The sequence below is a fragment of the Equus caballus genome, chromosome 29 (genome assembly GCF_041296265.1).
Source record: "Equus caballus isolate H_3958 breed thoroughbred chromosome 29, TB-T2T, whole genome shotgun sequence".
Taxonomy (NCBI): domain Eukaryota; kingdom Metazoa; phylum Chordata; class Mammalia; order Perissodactyla; family Equidae; genus Equus; species Equus caballus.
Genome location: NC_091712.1, coordinates 40,046,450 through 40,062,351, shown reverse-complemented (window position 1 = coordinate 40,062,351; position 15,902 = coordinate 40,046,450). Strand labels below are relative to the sequence as shown.

General features: G+C 36.6%; 1 protein-coding gene across 1 annotated transcript; it reads right to left on the bottom strand.

Annotated features, from left to right (window-relative positions):
- Positions 1-335: 335 nt before the first annotated feature.
- Positions 336-15,372, bottom strand: LOC100146955 (aldo-keto reductase family 1 member C23-like). The gene is made up of 9 exons (XM_001916963.3): positions 15,258-15,372; positions 13,093-13,260; positions 12,119-12,235; positions 10,748-10,825; positions 10,172-10,294; positions 7,402-7,508; positions 5,817-5,982; positions 2,265-2,347; positions 336-590 (listed from the first exon to the last, which is right to left on the bottom strand). Exons 1-9 carry the CDS (start codon positions 15,339-15,341, stop codon positions 548-550), a joined length of 969 nt encoding a protein of 322 aa, XP_001916998.2. The 5' UTR covers positions 15,342-15,372; the 3' UTR covers positions 336-547.
- Between the last annotated feature and the right edge of the window lie 530 nt (positions 15,373-15,902).

The window sequence follows — 15,902 nt, the reverse complement described above, 5'->3', positions numbered from 1 at the left end:
TCCTTCTGGGATTTCCTGGACTAATGATCCCCTGAGCTGCTGAAAGGGAGCCTATGCATTGCTGATCATCCTTTCAATATGTTTCTCACCATCCAGACTGTATGGAATGTGTCCTCTTGCTCCTTGAATGCCCAAAGGAACACTGACTGATAAATATCTGCTAACTACTACTTCCTTAGAGGACAAAAACCCTGCCCATCCCACTCCAGAAATGTCTATAAAATTACTCATTGCATCCAATTCCACACACTGAAATTCTAGGCAAATCATTTTTTGGCTCTAATGAGTCAGAAGGAAAGAAAATATACAAAACAGAGAGTGGAATAGGAAAGAGATTTGTAGGGAAAATTTTTAATTGTTACAGGATGTGAAACATATTAAGTTCCTTTCCTTTCTGACCTATTGACTTAAATCTTGCTGAGTATGAGTTGCTAAACAAAATGGACGAAATTCGTGCTGATGTATCCAATTCTCAACACCTGAGATGCTTCTTGTCTCACTACTCACACACAGGGCTTCTAATAGAAGTCAGGACAAAGGCCTCCAGTTAATAATCATCAGAAAATGGATACTCAGGGTGGTCAGCAAACCTAAAATGAGAAAACAACAATAGATGCATGGATTCAATGACTTTGTTTCTAGAGTGGTACAGAAGTGATTTCTATGAAGCTGTACATAGGGTAAAGTTAAGCATTTTATTTCCTGACTGGGTATAGAGTCTGCCTTTCTTTCACAAACATGACTTCATAATAATTAAAATATAATAAAAATAATTAAAATATTCAAATTATATTCCCTGCCCAGATATTAATACACACATGAAGCAGAATCAAAAATTCAAATACCTCTTTTTCCCTAGCTACTTCTATCAAGAAAGCAGCCAGATCATTGGTCCTTTCTTATTTGAAACCCTCAGTGGGAGAAAAGAGTGGTTCTGCCTTGTTTTGAACAACACGTGTCCAGATATATGCTCAGAACTGATAAATACTTGAGGGTGACACAGTTTACTGAATAAAACTTCACTTCAATTTTTTAAATTTATTAATTATTTACTAACTCCCCACCAAGGAAACATACCAAGTTATATTCATAAATCTAAAGAATTTCACATAAAAATTGTGTCCCATCTCCAAGGAACTTATTGTACAGTAGAGAGATCTCTATTCAGTAACAAGTCAAAATAGAAAGTGATAGAATATAATGGCTTCTTATTAAAATATCTAATTTATTGGAAGTATGACTTATTGATTACCCTTCTCTCTTTATTTTTGCATAATTTTCCTATCTTATTCTTCAATTGAATCTATACTGATAAATATATTAGCAAGGATAAAAATATATTTACCAACTTTTCAATATGCACAACTTGCCATTATGCCTTTTCCATACATTATCACATTTATTACAATTATGAATTAAAATTCTCACAGGCAGAAAAAATGTGCACTCTCTTTCGCTCATTAATACTGAAGTCCTTTTCTCAAAATTCCAGAAGCTTAGAGCATGAAGTAATCATAAAGACGTTTTATTGGCTAAAAATTCTCTCCAACAGTGGTACTTTTGCCTCCACACACTTCCAATGGTTTAAATCTCTCTTCTTAAAAGCTTTATCTTCTTCATTGAGATCTTAGTTTTTCAGAAAATCTAAACCAAGAATTCTAATTGATCCCACAAGGCTAGCCTTTCTAGAGGCAAATGCATTATTTGGGTTCTGAAAAAACATGCATTGAAAAAGAAGGAAGAAATTTGGAAACTTGTGAAGGACATAAACTTAGCAGGATCTCATGAAGATACCATATGGGACTGATGGGCATTTCTGGCATGGACCACAAACTTTATGGAGAATCTTTTAATCTGATAAAGAATTGAGAAGTTGAGAGAAGAAGATGAAAAACACAGTTTTGTAAACATTGAATTAGGCTACTCTGGTGATATCCACAGTGTATGTCCACTGGATTGTTGTAGAAATGGTAGGCATACATGGAAGATGTAGATTCAGCAATATCTACCTTCTTGGAAAGATCCTTGGAGTGAGGAGGGCAGGACATATGTGTGTAAGTTCAAGTTTACCCTGATCCATTCACCCTTCTGTTGTGACAGTGAAGAAATCTCTGGAGTGAGTCTGGGATGAGATTCCAGAAAGTTCCTGTCACATTTTTGTCTCAAACTGGCCTCTGTCTTCATGGTATTGAGGTAAATTTTAACATCATACACTCTTTATCAGGAAATTAATCGAGCCCAACATGTTTACCAAAGTCACTTACATTTCTAAAGCAACATATCGAAGATTTTGGTTTAGGCCATCAAGGAGTTTCATGTCCTCTGAAGTCAACTGGAACCCAAAAACCTATCACAAAAATAGAAAGATTTTTAGAATTTTTAGATTGCATAAATGCCAATCCAGAAAATTCAAGTAAATCAGATTGAATGGTATAGAAGCAACACTCAAAATGTCTTAGAAGTTTTCAAGACTTTTTAAAGACATCATCAAAATACTGAAGTGGTAATAAATATCAGGCAAATATTAAATAGAAACCCATCCCTTGATATAGTATATTAAAACCGCACAAGACAACAGACAAAAGGAGATCTTATAAAGAGCTGAATTATCAAAGTTGACATTATTCAGAGATAGGTTAATGAACTTAGCAAATCAAAAATCTAGAAATAAATTTTAAAAGTAAAACACATAATTTAGTAATTTTGATGAATACAGGTGGATTTCTAAATCCCATAAATGAAGTCAGGATGTGAAAAATTTTTTTCAAGTTTATTTAAACCAATAATTTTTGAAATACTAATGATGTCGTATTCAAAAGACACAGTAAGTGGCTTGAGGAGGATTTCTTTATCTAAATGGGGGATACTTTAAACACCAAAAAGAGTGTCTATAATAGCTGATATGTTGAAACAAGTAAATCCATCAATCCATAATAATATTCCAAGATAGCAAAGATAGAGTAGTAGGAGGGATAAATTAAGAGATGGACAATTCAATCAATTGATAGATAGTATGCAAAATGTCATTGATATAACAATTGATGAATTTAAGTAATGCATTTATTGCAATTACTCTTTCAACTTTCCTGTACATTTGAAAATCTTCAAAATAAAAAGTTAGGAAAACACTGTTGAAAGGGTATCTAATTTACCCCTTATCTATGAGTAAATCTAACAAAAGGATTATGTAAATGCCATAGTGGAAAAAGTTATGAAATTTATTAAAAATATAAAAATAATATCAAAGTGATTAAAGTTAATATTCTGATCATGGTTTGGAGGTATTAATATTGTAAAGAAAATATTTTTCTTCAAATTCATCTATAGTTTTAATACAATATGAACAGAAGACTTATCCTTTTATTTTTCGTGAAAATTGATGTGATACTATATTTAACATTCAAGAATAACTAGTTGAGTTATGTCAGCATGACGGTGGAATGAGGTCTCTCAGAAATCTTTCCCCTCCAATGTACAGCGAAAAAAAATTCATACTCCAACAAACGACATCCAAACACAACACAAAAAACGGCAGAGAGATCTACACAGGCATATGATGGAGGGCGGAGTGGCTGGAACCTTCCCATGGAGGAGGTGGAATAGGGTAAGTGAAAACTTCACTCTGTCCCCTAAACACTGTGATTGGGACCACAGGAGGCCTCCTAGAGGGAAAGAAGGGGAGAGGGAGAGGGGCTGTTTCTTCACATGAAATTCAAGACTCACAACAGCCTGCTCAGCCTAGAGGGAAGCTTTCTACTGGGGTGACAGATTTCATGGAGGGTGATCTTATGACGCTAACACCACTGAAAAGCAAAAGGAGAAAACTCTGAGAGCACACAGGAGAAAGAGCCCTTCCCCCCAACCACACAATGCTGGCTCCAGCCCCTGGGATTTTGGTAGAAGGCAGAGGACTCAGAATAAGTGGCTCTTGACCACCACACATTGGCAATAGGCAGTAACTGCAACCAAATAATGCCAGAATGCGTAAGAAAAGACCCATCTCCTCTAGCAATAGAAAACACTATATTAGATCTCCAGACTGAAGGGAAAATGAAATAAGCCAGACTGAGAAAGACAAATATCAGATGATTTCATGCATATGTAGAATATAAACAAGCACATGGACAAAGAAAACAGCTCAGTGGTTACCAGGGGAATGGGGGTGGTGGTGGACACAGGGAGTGGAAGTGAGCACCTACGTGGTGACAGGCAAGAAATAATATACAACTGAAATTTAACAATGTTGTAAAAAATTATGAACTCAAATTAAAAAAAATAAGAAAAGAACAACTAGTTAAGAATAACCATGACATTCTGAAAGAAGAAAAAGTAACAAAGAAAAATTTGAAATTCTGAAAACAAGACATTTTCCATGATAATATGACAGTAGAGGAAAGCAAGTAGTTGAAAAGAAGAGAGATGCCAGAAATAGATTGAGGGACATTGGATATATGACAGAGAAGACACTAAAAATCTGTGGGAAAAAATGGACGTTTGGATTTCCATTTAAACATATACATATTTGGGTCCATTTTCACATCATATTAAACAATCAATTCCAGGTATATTAGAGACCCAAATTTGAATGAGAAGACAAAAGCACTTTTGCAAAATTTTCTAGCCCTTGAATCTGGCCTGCCCTGTAAGTTGCACTGTACAATAAAATTTTATAGAAGCAGTGGTGAGTCCATTCTGATACTACACATGAAAAGATGCTGCAAGTACCTACTCACTGCTTTGAGATCATGCCACTGTGATGAGATGAAGAACAGGCTAGTTGTCTATAGTCTAGCCAATTGTGTGAAAAGTTATAAGGAACAGAGTTTAAACACCAATGACAACAGCCAAAAAAACCTTCTAAAACAGAGCTGCAGAGTTGCTTATCATTTAACTGCAAATCCTTGAAAGATCGCAGCCAAGAAAACTGCTTAGTTATGCCCAGGCTAATTGTCAAACCAGAGAATCATGAACTAAGTAAACAGCTTTTGTAGTAAAATTCTAAATGTGGAATAGTTTGTTATGCAGTTATAGCTAATGTTCTCCCTACACATAAATAAAATGAAAGACACCTTAATAAAAATGGACAAAGACTTGAACGGGTACTTCTCAAAAGTAGAAACTCAGGGAGAATAAATACATGAAAATGAAGTTACATTATTATTCATGGAAATGAAAACTGAAACCACAGTATTTGGAGACTGAAGATCACTGCTACATTCTGATGTTTGCATGTCTCCAAAATCATATGTTGGAAAACTAACCTCCATTGAAGTAGTATTAGAAAGTAGGTCCTTTGAGGGTTAATTACGTCTTGACGGGGAGCCCTCTTGAATGAGATCAATGCTTTCATGAAAGAGACCTGAAAGAGATCCCATACCCTTTCTACCATGTTAAGATACGAGAAATGTGAGTCCCAGAAGAAAGCTATCATCCAATTACATTGGCACCTTGATCTCAGACTTCCAGCATCTGCAACTGTGAGAAATAAATTTTTGTTGTTAAGACACCTAGTCCGTGGTGTTTTGTTATAGAAGCTGAAATAGGAAAAGAAAATCACATAGTTCATTTCCTTCATTTCAGAATGAAGAAAAGGAGATTTACTTTCACAGGACTAAAGAGTACATTGAAGACTTCATGCTGGAGATAAAATCTCTGTTTTCTGTTCAATCTCTCACTGTGGCAACAGCAGGAGAAAACTGGAATATACATAAGGCACACATGCGTGGAGAATAACAGGTAATTCATCTGGGCCCAAAGCTGTAATGAGAGCCTTACAAAAAGTTTTGGAGCCCTATGCCCACAGCCTCACTCATCACCTGCACATTCTCTTTGATCCGCTTCTCACTGTAACTCTTGGCCAGGACCACCACCCCGCGTTGTAGCTGGTAGCGAAGGGCAATCAGTGCTGGAGTTTTCTCATACTTTTTTGCCATGGCACAAAGAACTGGATCATCCAAGAGAACTGGGGAGCTCTGGTCTATCCTGGAAGGAAAGGCAGTAATATTAAAGACCTGAGACTCAGTCCTCAGTTGGTTAGGAGACTTCCAAAACATACTGAGTAGGTCCACTCTAGACCAATGCTTCTCAAAATGTGGTCCAGGGACCAGAAGCATCACTAGCATCTGGGAACTTGTTAGGAAGGCAAATTCCATGGCTGCATCCGAGACCACCTGATTCAGAATTTAAGGTGTAGCACCTAGCATTCTGTGTTTTCAAATCCCTCCATGTCATTTTGATGCATGCTTGAGTTCAGACCAATGCTGCCAATCATGAATTTTTTCTTACTACTTCTCAGTGGCTGTCTTTCTTCTCTGGTCATGGTTCTCAAAGTCAGAACAAGGGCATGAAAGGAGAAAGAGAAAGGGACAGAATAGAATAGTTTTTATTTTATTTTTTAAATTTTATTTCTTTCTTTATTTTTTTTGAGGAAGAATAGTCCTGAGCTAACTATTGCCAATCCTCCTCTTTTTGCTGAGGCCTTGAGCTAACATCCATGCCCATCTTCCTCTACTTTATATGTGGGACACCTACCACAGCATGGCTTTTGCCAAGTGGTGCCATGTCCACACCTGGTATCCGAACAGGTGAACCCTGGGCCGCTGAGAAACGGAATTTGCGCACTTAACCACTGCACCACCAGGCCAACCCCAGGACAGTTTCTATTTTAACTTCCCTAAGTTATTGATAAAAGATGAGTAGTCCCAAAGTGATAACTACTCCTTTTATCATTACTCATAGTGTGCAATATTTCTACAGAAGTTTGCAAAAATGTTTCAGGTTATATTTTTTTCTCTAATGATAAACCTGGGTGTCATATATATATACATATATATACAAATTTTGTATGTGTGCGAGGAAAATTAGCCCTGAGCTGACATCCATTGCCAATTTTCCTATTTTTGCATGAGGAAGACTGTCCCTGGGCTAACATCTTTTCTGATGAGTGGTGTGTAGGTTTGTGCCTCAGATCTCAATCTGTGGGCCCTGGGCCACCAAAGCGGAATGTGTGAAATTAAGCAGAATGTCACCAGGCCAGCCCCTGGGAATTATATATTATTATTCTGATTTTAAACATAAAGTAAGTGACGTTTAGAGAGTATATTCCTATAAATGGATTAATTTGTTAGTAAATACATGAATTATGACTTATGCTTATGTCTTTTGTCTCAATTTTGGATTATAGATAGGTGTTAATTAAGGCAATTGCTATTCATTAACCGGCCACACACAATGGTAAAGAACTGGCAGGGTGTTGGTATGATAAAGGAAAAGGATTTCTTCCAAACTCCCCCTTTCTCCACCAAACTTACTGAGATTTATTCCAGAAAACTGAGTAGGGTATCATTAAACCTATTTCATCAAAAACAGTGTTTTAGGGAATCTCCATCTTATCTTCATTACCAATGCTCACGTTGGGTTCCCAAAGCACTGTAGGCAACTAGGACAATATCTTTTGACTTGCAGAAATCCAACAGTTTGCTCTGGTTGAGATAAGGGTGACATTCCACCTGCAGAATACCAAGATAGAAGAGTGTCAGAGTATGTGAAATGACAATATTAAGGTAAAGTAGAAACATTAAAATCAAAAAGGAAGCAGAATAAAAAACTGTGTGTTATTAAATTTAAACTGGAAATATAAATATCAAGCAAAGATTTTATAAGAAATAAATATTATATCTCTGTTCCCTAAAAGGGTAAAAAAGAAAAGAAAAACGATGACATTCCTGGGAACAAAGGACTCTATGAGTCAGATCTTGGTTATTCGATACCATGGTGCAATATAAAGAGACATGGCTAATTCCAGATCTGGGACAGGAAAAAAACTGTTTGAGCTTTGGGCATCAAATAGTGCAAGAAAGCAAGAAATTATTCAAAGACTTATAAAAAGATCTCTAAAGAACAAAAGAACCAGTTTTATGGGAATTCAAAGGGTCACGTATGGTAGGTTTGAGCATCAAGGGAATAATGACTAAAAGCAATTCTAACACATAGAGTAAATAAAAATCCATGAGCGCACAGTGATGAGACAGAGACAGAGAGAGAGAGGGAGCGAGCTGAGGGAATTTTCTGTTTATGATCAAATGCCAGGTAAAAAAATTATAAAATTATGCTTAAAATGGAAAATAATTATTTACAAATTCCAATGAAATAACTAATTCAAGGAGAAATCATTGATCGCTACTCAACCATTTTGTGAAAACTTGGGTGCCTTATGTCTTCCACTGGTATAATCATCACTGGACAGATTGCTAGATAATTTCAAAGGAGAAAATATTTACAAAGAAAATGCCTGGCTACAACCAGCTTAATCAAGATAAAAAAAAAAACTATCATCTTTCACAGTGGGACAATTTGTCATGACAGCCTTCCTACCAGAGTGCAATTTGAGGGACACAGCATGCAAAGGACATTTTCTTGCCATAAATGTTTAATCTTAGTGCAATAAGGCACTCAGATCTAACTTCTACTTTTATAGAAACTGGGACTAGAGAAACAAGTTAGTTAATATCACAAGATAACAATTGGATAAATCCAGAATATTCAACAAAAACCTGTCGGTAAGTCATAGTAAAATAGGTATTGAGTGACCATTCTTGGTGAAGAAAGCTCATTAAACATGAATGAAAGTAAAATATGGTCCAAAATTGGCTCCTGATTATAAAAGGCCTACAAAAGCCATTGGGGAAACCATAGGAAAGTTTGAATATGGATTGAATGCTAGATCATATGCTTTCTGAGGTCTGTAAGGGGAATTGCCATGTCTACAACTTGTTTTGAACAGGGTCAGCAAACGATTACATATATAGATAGATAGATTTGGCAATGTGTTAAAATGTTAAAGATTTTGAACATAGGAGGGAAAACATGGATTTTTTTTCTATCATACTCAACTTCTCTTAATATCTGAATATTCATAAATTTATTCATTCATTTTATTCAATTCATAATAAAAATTGAGAGTAAAAATAATGCTTGAATCACATGAATGTTTTGACATTTATAACTGAAAATCAGAAGTGCTATATCACTATATGTTGAATAATTGAATTTTATAAGCCACATTTTCCACCAGAAGATGCTTACTTCTTGACTCCAAGTTATACCTTGAGGACATTATGGTAAATGAAATAAGAGGTTCACAGAAGGACAAGTACTGCATGATACCCCTTATGTGAGGAATCTTAATTAGTCATACTCATAGAACCAGAGAGAAGAAATGTGGTTGCCAGAGGTAGGGAGGAGGGAGATGCCTGGAGTTGTTCATTGTGGACATGGGGTCTCAATTATGCACAATGAGTAAGTTTATGCAGATCTGCTGTATAAGTCACCATAGTTAACAAGATTGTATTGTGTTGTATCCTTCAAAATTCGACGAGGGTAGATCTCATGTTAAGTGTTCTTACGCTAGTAAAATAAAAATAGGTTTAAAATGTGAGAGCACAGAAAGAGACACAGAATAAGATGTATGAACGGTTCATTTAAGGGTAAAAATCGATGAGGAAAACAAGACTAAGACTGAGTAAATAACAAGGTATGCTCTATATTCCTGTAAATGTTCCAGAGTGTTGAATTTGTCCACCACTAGTATCACCAGAAACCATGCCTCTAGCCTGGATGAGTTCCTAGTCTCCAATTGAGTTTTCTTGTATCCATGCTTCCTATTCAAAGACCCCTGAACACAGAAATACCAAGACGAAGGATTCAGACATACAAACCCCATACAAACCCCTAACAACTACCTCACCTTATTTTCACTCTTTCCTTATTTACTGCCAATTCCATGATTTCATGAACTTCCTTCTTGCACACAATTCCTTGCAAATCACTTTCACGCCTCCAATCTGTGATCATCATTTACAGCTCAGAGAAATGTGACCTTCCCTCTAAGGTCTGGGTAAATATTCTAACCCTCCATTAACTCCTGTACTTACCCTAAATTCTTATAGAAAATTTAGAACTAAAGTCTCACTAGTTTTTTTTCACTAAGACTTTACAAAAAGAGATACAATTATCGGTTCTATGCATGTCCATCAACACTGAGGCTCTGCTTTCTGGAATCTTCTGCTCCATAAAAGTAGGGTGAATAGGAGGGGAAAGCAAATAGCCATTTGGCTGAGTGCAAGAAGAAAGAGATTAAGAACAGAAGGGAGAGTAATCCAAGGGTGCTCACCTGGTTGCACACAGGCTTGTGCTTGAGCCCTGGCTTGTTCAGGATCATCTCCAGCTGCCTGCGGTTAAAGTTGGACACTCCGATGGACTTGGTCAATCCTGCATCTTTACACTTCTCCATGGCCTGGAGAGGAAGTGTTGGTGAGGAGTCATTTGTGCAATTGCTTATAGATCAAGAATAAATGCAAGAAAAATCTGTTGAAAGGAATAACTGTCAAGAAATGACAATGAAGCCAATTGACTTGATTAATGAGAAGAGAAAAAAGTAGTAAATTAAACAAGGAAAGAATGTAGTGACAGCAAGGATAAGAATTACTGTCTTCTTCTGAGAAAAATGTGAAAGAGTATTACACATAGAAGGAAAGAGATGCCTATCATTCCTGTCCCAAATTATTCTGCTCCATTTCTCTCAATTAACATTTCAGGAATGATTTCCTCGAAACCAGGATAGCACACCTGTTCTTTTAAAGTTTATAAATTTCTGAATACAAAGGTATAGACCATTCTCAAAAGTGGAAAGGGAAACTAGATTTTCCCTCTCTTGATTTCCCCTACGGCCTCTCCTCCAAGTGCTCACCTCCCACGTGGCACAGAGATCCACTGTGTCAAATATTATTTTTCCTTTTTCATCTTGTGGAAGATGTTCCTCCCCTGGCTGGAATAGAAGCAGCCGTGTTAGTGATGTCACAAAACAATTTCTCCACGTCTAGTAATGCTGCCAGGTACATCTAGGGCCAGAACACCAAACCTCTGTGAGTTAGGTGGTGTAACATTTTAGATACTGATATTTGCAACGTGATTTTCATATGGAGTTGTAAGAAATGTCTTTAGGACACAAGCTTCAGCTAATTTCTGACGCTGATTATGTTTTATTAAATGTCATTTCCTAAGTCCTAAAGGAGACTCAGTGACTTATGCTACCATTGTCTGCCCCATACCTTCCTCTAGCAAAAAGCCACCCTCACGCTGAGAATGACAGTAAATTACATGGCTTTATTTCCAGAAAAACATGTTAGAATTTTGAACCAGGCTAGACAATCAGAGTTCCTTATGGGTCTTAAAATTCAATGGTCCAAGGGCAGGCACATGAACCAAACAGGGTCACTTAAGGTTCTTTTGAGTATTAATATTGATGCTGGAAGATGAGAGACACTCTCACGTGTTAATGAACATGACCCTTGAACATGCTCCAGGGCTATATTTGCCACCAATGGAAAATGTTGCAACAAAAATAAAGCAAACCAATTATAATGAAAAGTTAAAGGATAGGGAAAAGGAACATTTCTGAAGACTATTCCAAATCCTTAAATCTATCAATGGCTTAGACTTCCCATTACATAGTCCAATAAACTTTTCAGCAAAGGATGGCTTGAGTACATTTCTATAACTTAAAATCAAGAATCCTACATAAGACAATCCATAATGGCTAAGTGCAATCTACAAAATTCCATTGTAAAGATAGCCAATGGTGTAGGCTAGGTCTCCTAAGCTCCTGTGAAGGCTACCAGTTTTAGACCCATGCAAAGAGAACATCATCATATCTGCTTTCAACTTGAAATGGTGAACTAGGAGACCAACTCATATGCAAAAGCGTAAGACATTTTCATTACTCATTCCATCTGTGTGAATCTGGATTTTTGACATTGCCAAGAGACTCAAGAGTCATCATAAGGACTGCACACTGAGCATTCCTATTTTTATTTCCTCAAGTGTTTGAAGCAGGGTTTTTGAAATTGTTGAACTCTTTTATGTTGGAGGCATGGAAAAGTAATTAATGATTCAAAAAATGTACACAAAAAGCTGATCAGGAATTATTATTTTGGGGATTCTTCTCTGGTGTAATGACCCTTACATCATTCTAAGCAAAACATTAATTCAACCATCCATGCAAGCTGAAAAACATTCTGACACAATAAGTAAAATAGATGTGATCATGCAAATTGCCAACCTTCACAGCCACAGGAAAATGAATAATATAGAGGTCGACATAGTCCAATTGGAGATTTTTCAGAGACCTTTCCAAGGCAGGCCGGACCAACTGCGGTTGAAGAGAAGTGGACCAAAGCTGCAAAGGTTAAAGAATGGAAGTTGCATTGGATTAATGCTTCAGTCTGTTTTGTTTTCCTTGTTTCACCTAATAATTAGACATTCTTCTACGGTTGGAAACTGATGACTACAGAAGAAGAATACTTTTTTCTTGCTTTCATTGCCTTTTGATCTGACTTACTCCTGGATATTCTATTATTCATTTGATTTACCAGTAGTACCTCTACTAACAATGGAAGGAAATGAACAAAAAGATAAAAAGTGTTATCAAATAATAAACATGCCCATTATCTGAATGCTTTTTGATGGAGTTTACAAAGCAGTTCAGAAACAGCCTAATTCTGAAAAATATTCAATCATCTGGAGAATAAATAGCATCCCTCTTTTAGATAAAATGTGCTTCGAACATATTAATATGTGCTGGGCTCAATTCAATCTACATCTTTATCTATATCTATAGAAATAGATATATCTTGTTTAATACACAAAATGCCTCTTACTTTGCTGTCTCTCATTGATGGAGATGAGAAGCCAGATTCAGAATGCTAAGAAACTGTAGTAGGTCACCAAGATAATAAGGGAAGCTATAATATAATCACAATAGTGTCTGATTCAATATTTGACACTAAATTACCCCGATGTGGTCTGAGGCTCAGAAAAGTAAAGTGATTTTTCTTTAAAATCATAAACTTTGAACAAGCAATGATGAGGAAGCCATAATCGTTATTTGACACTAGTTTTAATACATGAATGTGTGAACAAAGTTGCACCAATAAGCAAAATTCACCAAACAACAGGTCCTAGCATACAATTGTCATCTCCACCCAATCATGTTCACATCTGTGCACACACCCCCCCCCCCCAAATACACAGCACCTTTGAAGTGCAGAATATGTCTTCTCTCTTCACTGTGCCATCTTCAATTTTGCTTCGGATAGCCAATCCAACCTCCTTTTCATTGTTATAGAAATGAGCACAATCAATATGGCGGAACCCAGCATCTATAGCTAATTTGGTGGCCTCCACAGCTTTGCTTTTAGGAACCTAGAGGAGCAACCAAAGGTCATAGTTGGATATCCATGTGATTGACAGATAGCGATGGCACAACTTTGACCTTCCTAAGAATTAATTTATCCTTCTATCTTTGGTTATTTCTGCATGTGTATTGATGAACCCGTGGCAGTTTGCCTGGGTCTTTTCTGGTAATTGACCAAAGTGGGCATCCCAAGAACTCCTTCAATCCCAGGCATTCACTGGTTGATCAATAGCATTGAGCGTGCCAAGACCAGCCCCAGATTCAGTGATTTGCTGAAAGAAAGCACAGGACTCATCATATAGTTACAGTCACGTGTACAATTTATATTGTGAGAGGTTACTAAGCAAAATCTTCAAAGGGAAAGGGTACAAGGAATAAAATCTCCAAAAGCAAAGTGGTCACTTCTAAGTGCCCTCTTTCAGTGTTGTCACACAGAAAATGCCAAATAAAAATTGTGTGTGAATTTAAAAACTATGTATTTTCGCTGTACAGTCTGATGTTTTCATATACTTATGCATCGTGAAATTATTACCACAATTAAGCTAATTAAAATACCCATCACATCACTTAGTTAACTTCTTTGTGTTTATGCGTGGTGAGAACACAGAAGATATTCTCTCTTACCAAATCTGAAGAATAAAATTCATTATTATTAACTATGATCACTATGTTGAACATTATTTCTCCAGAACTTCTCCATCTTATAACTGACAGTTTGTGCCCTTTGACCAATATCTCCCCATGTTTACAACTGCTGTCTCTCCAAGCCCTTTGCAACAACCCCTCTATTCTCTGCTTCTGTGAGTTTGACTTTTTTAAATTCCGTATATAAGTGTGATCATGCAGTATTTGTCTTTCTCTATCTGTCTTATTTCACTTAGCATAATTTCCTCCAGGTTCATCCATCTGGTTGCAAATGGCAAGATTTCCATCTGTTTTATAGCTGAATATTATTCCATTGCTTTTTAAGTATTTCACAAGCTTTCTTTATTCAGTGATGTTGCTAGCAAGTAGATTTGGTCTAACTGCCCTCTGCTGGTTGTGCTCAGTCCTTAGATGTAGAGCCACTCAGAGGCTGGCCAAAGTTCAATCTTCAGTGGTATCCTTGACTCTTCCCTCCCCTTCACCCCACTTTCTACTACAAAGTAAACAACCACTGTCATCTGTCTCCAAAACATCTCTTTAAACATTTTCTTTTGTTTTCTAGATGAGAATGTAACACTCAACTTTTAAGTACTAGTAACTTGTCATACAACTAAATAGTTGAAAGCCAACTTTGGAAGGCAAACTTCTGGTTTCCAGTTTAGTGACTCATCCACTTTGCTCCCTCTTCTGTGCAGGGTCCAACTCTACCTATTTTCTTCAATTAAATTAATAACAAAGATGAATAATTGAAATCTTGGCCTCAAAGATTGTAGCTAATTGCCTCAAATAGATGTTAGATTTTTTCATTCAGGATAAAAATTGCCAGGCAGTGGGAGAAGTACAAGGGAAACTTAAGATGAATTATTTAATTTCTGGCACTCAGCATTTTGCCCCACAACAGAACAGCATCTCTCTCCCATAATTTGTCATTCACCTCATAGCTGGAACCTTTTACCACAAATATTTCTCTGGATCATATCTTCTTGGTCAGAGGAAAGATTTTTTGAATTCCAGAAATATCCAGAGAAACCACTCCCATGTAATAACTCTCAAAGCAAAGCAGCTAACAGTCAGTGTTCTTGACTGAAAAATCTAATCTCTTTTGAAAACCTGGGAAATAGATGGAAACCGGAGGAAAACCTAGAATAATCTGTGGGTGACCACACACTCAGACTCTGATGCAGAAAGAACACTGACTACTTTGTCTATTTGTAGAAGGAATGGTTCAGCCTGGCTTCAAGAACCAAGTGAGCCTCCCACAGTCAGAAAGGAACTCAAGGACTTGACAATGCAAGTAGTCTTCCACTCATGTTAGATCTACTCTCTTTCAAATCCTCAACCCAAAGACCACTATTGTTACCTCATTAGGTGCATAAGTGCCAAATCCCAGTACAGGAATGAAGTGGCCGTCATTTAGCTCCACACGCCAAACTTTGGGATCCATTATCTGTTGCTTCTCTGTCTAAGAAGAATCTGTTAATCTTCTTGTCTCATGGGTTATATGAATAAGAGAAGGGTGCCACCCAAGTCCACAATCCAACTGTTATCCAATGGATTGTAGGAGGATTCATGTTAAAATGGTAACCAATGGAATGAGAAGAGAATTGGAAACAGTTAACTCACCGATGTGATTTTATCAAAAAGGAATCTTAATGAACTATTATAAAGCAACAAGTGAATTTTACCATCAGGATCTACGCACATTAGTAAATTATTACAAGAGATTAGTTGAACCATTTTTGATCATATTTTAGAACATAAAGCTCCAGATACTAATCTCTCTATTTGTTTTTGCCATGATGAAGCCTCTTCTGGATCATATATAATTTGAAACAATTAAGTATCTTGCTCCATACACACAAAAATGCACACACCCGCACAATTTAGAGGAATCATTAATGAACTTTTTTGAAAAAGTTTATCATCAATATAAAATTAAAACTTCAAATTGAGAGAAAATTTGTCTTTTTACTTTTCTCATCAGTAAAATTTGTTTCTTTTTTCT

Excerpts from the sequence above, each read along its gene's own strand:
- LOC100146955 (XM_001916963.3), bottom strand. The coding sequence starts at position 15,341 with ATGGATCCCAAAGTTTGGCGTGTGGAGCTAAATGACGGCCACTTCATT. Across the intron at positions 13,261-15,257 it reads GCACTTATGCACCTAATGAG|GTTCCTAAAAGCAAAGCTGT; the intron begins GTAACAATAGTG and ends TTGCTCCTCTAG. Across the intron at positions 5,983-7,401 it reads GGAACCCAACGTGAGCATTG|GATAGACCAGAGCTCCCCAG; the intron begins GTAATGAAGATA and ends CTTTCCTTCCAG.